An 8194-nucleotide genomic window follows, 5' to 3' on the forward strand; every position below is an offset into this window, starting at 1 on the left:
TTAGTGTTCACTTGCTTGCCTTGGCAAACAATTGATGTGCTTCAAAACCTGCCTTATATGCAGTTGATGCTCTTCTTTGGATTGGCTATAGATTAGTACATACCAAAACAGATTTATAGAGAGAAAGGGCTGTAGGATCTTATTCATTAGAGATTGGAAGGTTGCAAGAGCATTTGTAAGGTCAAAAGCCATTACCTTAAATTGATAGAGCCCCTTTCAGTCCTAAATGCAATCTTAGGCACATCTTCCTCCTCCATTCTGATCAGATGATACCATGACCTGAGGTCAGTAGGGCCCCCCACTGAGAAGAGACTCCCTATTAAATAATTTGTTGAGATGGAAGGGGGGGGCCAGAGGCCGATTAACCTAAGCAATATGAAGGTGCCGACAAGGGCTGAGAAATTAAGGTGCAGGGCGCAAAAACCAAAGGCGCAAGGCGGCGGGCAGTTTCCACAGGCTTCGAGATGTTTCAGTGAACCGCCTCTCGCGAGCTGTATAAAAGGAGGAGAAGGGGTGGTAGAGTGCAAGCAGGGGGGCTGTGAAGGCCTCTCGAAGACAAGGAGGAAGAGAAGAGGGGAAGGGGGAGAGAGGAGGGGTTGAGCGAAGGCAAAGGGAAGGGAGAGGAGTGGGAGAAGTGAGAGGGGGAGGAGGGAGGGAGGAGAAGGGGGCAGGAGGGAGGAGAAGGGGAAGAGGTTGAGAGAGAAGAGTGAGGAAAAGGGCGATGAGGGAGGCAGTAGAGAGGGGGAGGAAACGGAAGGACCAGAGGAGGGAAAGCGGAAGGGGGGCTTAGAGGGAGCAGAGGACTAATTCGTGGTTAGATTAGGTTAATTCACAAAAACAGGGGTGGGGGGGGAGAAAGTGAGAGAGAGAGAGAGAGAGAGAGATTAATTTATAGGTTTAGGGAGCAGATGCAATCAGGAAGTAGATTCCCTGACCTGAGGTCAATTTTGGTGAAGAACTTAAACCCTTTTAGCTCATCCAAAAGGTCATCAATCCTAGGAATAGAGAAGCTTTTTTGGAGAGTGACTTTATTCAAATCCCTGTAATCAATGCACATTCTAAAAGAGCCATAGCATGGGAGACAAAAAGAGATTGCCTAGGTGCAATGAAACTTCTGTCCACTCCTTCACTTGCCTTGCCACGCCACTTCCTCTGTTTCTGGCCTTGGGAGTCTATATGGAGCCTTGTTCACAGGTTTGAATCCTGGTTCCAGCAGAATAGAATGGTCAATGTCTTTCTTAGGAGGAAGATGGTGGGGCAGATCATCAAACACATCCGAGAACTTCTGAAGTAGCTCCTGCATGTCCCTATCCTCCACTTCCAGCCCATTGTCTTGTTGTGCTTTGGCTAATTATAAAGCATATATTCCACAAACACCTTTGAGATTGAGGATTAAAACCCATAAGTATGATCTGTTTTCCAGCATGTAGAAACCCCATATATACATCTTGTTCAAGTCCATAGAGAACTCTCAAAGGGATCTGAGCCATTCACAGCCCAATACAACATCAATAGGCTCCATATATTAAACAAGTAGATCAGCCATAAAGGAGTAGTCTTCAGAAAGTTTAATTTGAGTGGCCTGGCAACATGGTTTGCTGATGGACTGCTCACCATTAGCCACTTCAACCTTTCGCCCATGATGCAACCTCATTGCTTGAATGGACTTGTAGAGTTGATGAAATTATGAGTGCTGCCACTGTCAATTAGAATGTGAACAGGCCTGTTTTGAATAAATCCCTTCGAACGATGAGTCTGAGCACCTTTACAGCCCATCATAGCCTCTGGCGTGATGCTGTACAAGACGGTTGAGTGTCGCAATCCACTTCATCATCCTCAACAGGAGCATTACCTTTTGAATCCCGATGAATCCAGGGACATTCCCAAACTCATCCTCTAAAAACACAACATAGTGCAGTTTCAATCTCACGATAGTCACTCATAAGATTAAAAACCATTAACTCCATCACGCATAGCAGGGACTAGCTACTATGACATCCCCACTGACATCATCAGCGCCCAGCAGTGGGTGTTGACCATAGTATAAAAATATGCTCTCACACATACAAATCCACACACCCACACATATTTGAGCATCCATTTATACAAAGTCTTCGTACTGAGTTTCTGTCGGCACTCCAGAGCCTCATCCACATAATCATCCACACCTTCAACATTCCAATGCTTGGATCTCCTTGGGTACTAGGGCTGATAATCACCAGAAGTCATGGTACTACCAAAGGAGACACCACCTGGGTCAAGTGGGAAGGAAGACTCCTTTTTGGATCCATGATTGGCCACATCGTCATCTTGACTATCATTCACATAATCATGAAATTCAGAATTTGCTTCTGGAATATCAGAGGATAAATCATCATCAATCTCAACTATCATGCTAACTTTTGCCCCAGTTTTAGCTTTGCACACACTCCTATGTTCCGGGGTCCATTTCTCTCCACAAAGATAGCACAAATTCTTCTTTACTTGGCCAGCACTAGAGCGTTTTATAGAACTCTAAAATCCTACAAAGCCATGTGGCACATTCTAAGCCATTAGGTCCATTGGCCTATTGTTAGCTACTTACAATATACTTAGCAGCTGGCCAAGCATTCTAGTTTTCCTGTCATCAATGATTGCCTGAGATAGTTGCTTCACCATGTCGTCTTTCTTATCAACTAGATCATCCTTTAGACTAGGTTTAAATGATGGCTTTGCATCAGCAGCCTTATATGCCTTAGTATGCCCCCCATACATGATACACTGTAGGAAACCTAGGGATAGAGGGAGCTGAAGAAGATACCACTGATTTCTGGTCCAAGTTGGTGCTAACCTTACTCAAGGGCTTATTGCCGAAATGCCCAATACCAATGCCCTTTTCCTTCTAGCTATACTTAGGCTCATTATGTTCAGCAAGCTGCATGGCCTCCTTCAAAGAGCTGGGCCTCTGGGCAGAAACATCACAGGCTAAGCTAGGGTGAAGACCATGAATGACCTTGATCATTTTGCCCTTTCCATCAATCCCATGAGTGAATAACTTCAGAATTGCTTGATATAATCTTTTACTGTTCCCTGCTGGGATAAGTCATACCACTGACAAATAAATTGGTCCCTAGCAAGTGGTGAAACACAATTGGACAAGTCCCAAACAAGATATATCGCTGCATAAACTCAAGTTCACATGTAAAAAGGTCAAAGTTTGCTATGAATAAAGCACAATTAGTGTCCATGGGAATACCAACAATTTGTCGCAATAATGAATCGCCTAGAGTTTACCAACAAAGGACATCTTCAACATCTTGAGCAAAAAGGATCCTTGCCAATAGTGTGTCTAAGCCATGTTTTTCCATAAGACAGATGTAAAATCACTAGGGATTTGGCTGGCTAGTAAAAAGGACATAGAATAAATAATCATGTCATGATGCACCTATGTTTTGTCAACTGGATAATACAATACTTGCAATGTGTGTTCTATCCCTCTCCCTCCCCCTCAAACTCACCCACAGCTTACCGCTACATTCCCCTTTCTAAAGGGGTCAAACGGCGGCAGGAGGAGAGGGGGGAGGGCGCTACTGATCATAAGGGATATTCACAATGCCAAAAACGCAAAGCATTCCTTGACGCATTAGCAAGCTATATTTGCAGTTCCACAAAATACTCACAAATTTTCTTCACTGCATTCCTTGAAACAATAGCCTGACAATAAAGCAAGAAAATCAAGCTAGTTAATATTGTAAATACATGTCTGATTGAGAAACTTAGCAGATCTAGAAAGAAAGCCAGTAGCCTCCACTGTTTCTTTTAAGATGAGACATACCACAAACAGCCAGCTTAAACTTAAAACAATAGCCTGACAATAAAGCAAGAAAATCAAGCAAGTTAATTTTGTAAATACATGTCTGATTAAGAAACTTAGCAGATCTAGAAAGAAATCCAGTAGCCTCCACTGTTTCTTTTAAGACAAGACATACTGCAAACAGCCAGCTTGCATGTTTAACATCACTGTGATGAACACTCCTTCAGCCAATCTTACCCATTACCAGCTGCACTTTCTTCTTTGCCTAGAGCCACTACAATTTTCTTCAACAAAGCCTCCACAGAAAGGTGTGCATTCTCCACTGCCTTGGAAACAGAAATCCACCGCTCACCATGTCTAGGTTCTGCTGCAATACACCGTCTCAACACTTCTTGCTGCTGTTCTTCGGTTCCATGTTGCAATTCAAACTTGTACAACAGTGCCCAAAAGTCTCCAACATCAGGAGCAAGTGTAACAGCTCGGTTTAACCAGTTTCTAGCCTTCTCAACCTTGCGGTCATGCCAAAACAGTCTTGCAACTGCTGCAATCACATAAGCGTCATGATCACATCTTTTGAGAGCATCCACACTTTTCATTTTCCTTTGAGGTCTCGGTGCCATCTCAATCGCTGCAGCCCAGAGCCGTCCACTTGTTGGGCATTCTTGCAATGCCTTCGCCATTAGAACCTCTGATTCCTTCTTATTTCCACACCTAGCCTCCGAACGTATGGCAGCTAGCCACAATTCGGGGTTTTGAGGATTCTTCAACCTTGCTTTTGTCAACACTGCTCTTGCCTTGCTCAATCCGCCCACCTTTTCCTCAAGATGAGCTGAACACAACCAGAGAGGAATGCTGTGAGGACAGTTCTTGAGTCCTTTTTCATATACTTCTCGAGCAGCCTCAGGATTGCCCAAACGGTCCTCTAGCTGGCCAAGCATCAGCCATAATTTGAAAAAATCTGGGAATCGTTCGAGACCTTCTTCCAAAAGCATCTTTTCTTTCTCAGTATTGCCCAGTTCTCGTTCCACAATAGCGGATTTCATCCAAACACGTTCCGTGCCTCCTTTTTCCCTTGCTTTAGTTAAAAGCATCCTTGCCCTCTCTGGCTCATGGTTCTCAAATTCCAGCTTAAATGCAGCCAGCCAAATTTCCTCTGAATTTGGAATGGCAGCATAAGCTTCTTCAAGGATAGCTCTAGCTGCAGGAACTTCTCCAGCCAACCACTTTTCTTTGGCTCCCATCAGCCAAAGCACCTCTGCCTGCGGACAGTACTTAACAGCTCTTCGCAACAAAGCATCCAGAGTCTCTCTGGTTCCATGACTCTTCTCAAGCTGTGCAGCTTTCAGCCAGACACTCTTTTTACCCATGAATACCGAAAGGGCATGAGCATAAATCGCCCTAGCTGTCTCAATGGAGCCCCGCTTCTTACATTCATCTGCATCTGCAACCCAAGTTCTCTTTCGATCCTCCTCCTCTACACCGATCCCAATTGTTGTTCGGATAATGGCCTGGCAAGTTGCCACCGAGCCAGCTCTTTCTGCAGCCTCTGCCTCTCTCATCCATGCTTCCCTGTCTATGACAACACCTTCCCGCTGCAAGGACCTGACTGCTCTCTCTATCACTTTGGAAACCATTTCTGTATTCCCGTTGGCTTCTTCTAGCTTTGCAGCAGTTATCCAAATAGATGGTTCCGTTGGAAGAGTCTCCCGAGCCCTGTTCAAGACTTTCTTAGCCTGTTCATACGTTTCAAGCCGAGCAAGAGCAAGCCAGAGTTCAACATGCAGAGGACAGCACTCGGTGGCTCGAGTAAGCAAAATTCTTGCATCTTCTTCGTTAGCCAGCTCTACTACAGCCTTCCACAACCTAACTGAATCTGGAATATGCTCCAGTGCCTTTCTGAGAACCCTGCTCTTGTTCAAGTCGTCATGCTCAAGCCTTGCAGCCTGCATCCAAAGCTTCACAGAATTGGGAATTGCTTTCACTCCTTTTGCCAAAATAGCCTTAGCATTGTCAGGAGTAGCCAGACGGCAAGCCTCCAACCAAACATCTTCATTTTTAGGGCATTCTTCACAGCCTCTCTCAATAAAATTCCTGGCCGCTTGGATCTTGCCTGCAACCTCCTCCAGCCGAGCCGCTGCAATCCATCCAGGTGCATGCTTTGGGTTGGTCTGAATCACCGATTTGAGCAATAACCTCGCCTTCTTTATGTCCGATATCTCGGCATCACTTGTGATCTTCATGCTTTTGAGATCTGTCAGGTAACCTTTAGGATCCACGACCGTCAAACCACTGACAGAGTCCGACAATTTATCAAGCTTCAAAGACAAAACTGTTCCCCTGCCTTCACCCACTGCGGTCAAGTCTGTAACAGGGGTTTGAGACCACGGTGTCTCGGCTCCACCTGCCGCTCTACTTCTAGGATCCAAAGCTGTGACGTGCTCCTGTTCCTGTTTGGCTCTCTCGAGGAGTGTATCAGGTACTGGAACAAAACTCTCAAATCTTTTCTTCTTGTTGCGAAGGGAATAGTCTCCAATCTCAGGAATACTATCCCACTCCTCAGGGGTAAGGGTTGAGAGCTTCCTCTTCAAGTTTGCAAATTGTTCTGTTATCTTAGGGTTTGATGCTCTGTACTTCTCGATCTCTTTCTTCAGCCGTTCTTCTCTTCTGTCTTTCCGCCGCGAATCCATCCGTTTATCAATGCTCTCCCAAACCGCGTCCGCTTCCTTGTCATCTTCATCATACTCTCCCGTGGCAAACAAACCCACATCGTTACCTTCAAACTCGTCGAATTTCTGGTTCTCATCGTACCCCTTGTCCTCCGCTTCTTCTTCCTCTTCCTCCTCTCCTCCCATATCCTTCCCCCGTCCCCGTCCTGCGCCTCCGGCAGCCGCGGCGGCTCCTCCGATGGTGGTGACGGACCTGTCAGGCAAATCAGGGGCGGCACGGGCAGGTCCGATATCCGATCTGGTGGTGAAACCGGTCGCTCCGCGTCCGAGACCGGCGACGTAGTTGGGGGGGGGCTTGGTGTTGAGGAAATCGAGGCGGGGGCGGGGGAGGACGGGGGCCTGCATACCGCCAGAGAGGGGAAGGAGGAGGGAGATGGAGCAACGGGGCAGGACGCCATAGTGGGAAAGGGGGAGGAGGTCAGAGGAGAGGAAAGTGGTGCGGAAGAGGAGCTTCTGTTGGGAGACAGGGATACCGTCGAGGCTATGGAGGGCGAGCTTGAGATCTAAGACGGTGGAGGAGGAAGGGAGGAAGATGGAGAGGGTGTTCCCCCTCAAAGATTGCACAAACAACTGCATCTTGCAATTACGACAACTGAAACAATTCAACGTTTTCACTCTTTATAACAACACCTAGACCTCCTTTTTTTTCCCTGCCTAGCTTATGCTTGCTCCACACCAGCCTTTAGAGGGGGTTCCCTACAATCCTTCAAAAATATTTAACATGTCACTTGAACTTGTGGGAACTCAAAATGAGAACTTCACAAATTTTGGCGCAGGTCCAACCTCTTCCCACACTCCACTTCCGAATTATTTGAGGTCTCTTGTAGTAAATCACTCTCCGTGAGCATATCCGCTCTAGACGTGCACCACGCCAAATTTGTTGCCATCATCGATGAGGAGATCGCTCTCCCGCTCAGAACTTCCCGCTAGTCTGCCTTCTTCATAAGCACTCCACAATGAGCTTTCCTCCTACCTCACTCCCTCTTCCAACTTCAGAAGAAGCCTCTCTGAGCTTTCATCTTACCTCACTCCCTCTTCCAACTTCTTCAGAAGTCGTCAGTGTGTGAAGACTCCATGCGATGGAAGCAATGGCTTGGTGAATGTTGCGCACCTTCAGCCCAACAATTCAGTTGGAGGCTCCTTCAGGTAGGTCTTTGCTCACACTTTCAGTTCATTCACTTGTTGTGTGCATTTGTTTCGACATTCCCAGTCTCATCTCCTCATTCCCAGCGTCATCTCGTCAACGTGGGGATTCCTCATGCTGTGCTATGTGTTCACGTCAACATATCAAATTACACTGGGTGCACGTAGCTAGATTCTACATCTGTGCTTGCCAGAGGCTTCTCGCCGGCTGCAATGGCTCGGCCTGCTCTTCCATCAGCCTTCCAACTCTGCTCTTCCATCAACCTTCCAACTCTGTTGCAATGGCTCTCCAAGTCTGCGTTTTGGGTCCATCTTCCGTAGTAGCTGCCTCACTCTATATCCATGCAGCTCTTCCACACATATCCGTAGCAGCTCTTCCATGCATATATGTAGCAGCTCATCCAAGTCTGTGTTCTGCTGAGGTTTGGCAATACATCAGCCTACAGCAAATGACTGGCATTAATAGTTATGTTGCTGTGTTGCCAAGCATCTCGCTTGCTCGCACATGCAATCTCTTAAACCTTGGTCGTTA

General features: G+C 46.5%; 1 protein-coding gene across 1 annotated transcript; it reads right to left on the reverse strand.

Annotated features, from left to right (window-relative positions):
* Nucleotides 1-3757: 3757 nt before the first annotated feature.
* On the reverse strand, nt 3758-7154 carry EMB2770 (pre-mRNA splicing factor-like protein). Its single transcript, XM_087391408.1, has one exon. It carries the CDS (start codon nt 7093-7095, stop codon nt 4027-4029), a length of 3069 nt encoding a protein of 1022 aa, XP_087247534.1. The 5' UTR covers nt 7096-7154; the 3' UTR covers nt 3758-4026.
* Nucleotides 7155-8194: the final 1040 nt, after the last annotated feature.

This window comes from Dipteris shenzhenensis, chromosome 20, assembly GCF_047967505.1.
Source record: "Dipteris shenzhenensis isolate YYH24624 ecotype China chromosome 20, Dip_SZ_1.0, whole genome shotgun sequence".
Taxonomy (NCBI): domain Eukaryota; kingdom Viridiplantae; phylum Streptophyta; class Polypodiopsida; order Gleicheniales; family Dipteridaceae; genus Dipteris; species Dipteris shenzhenensis.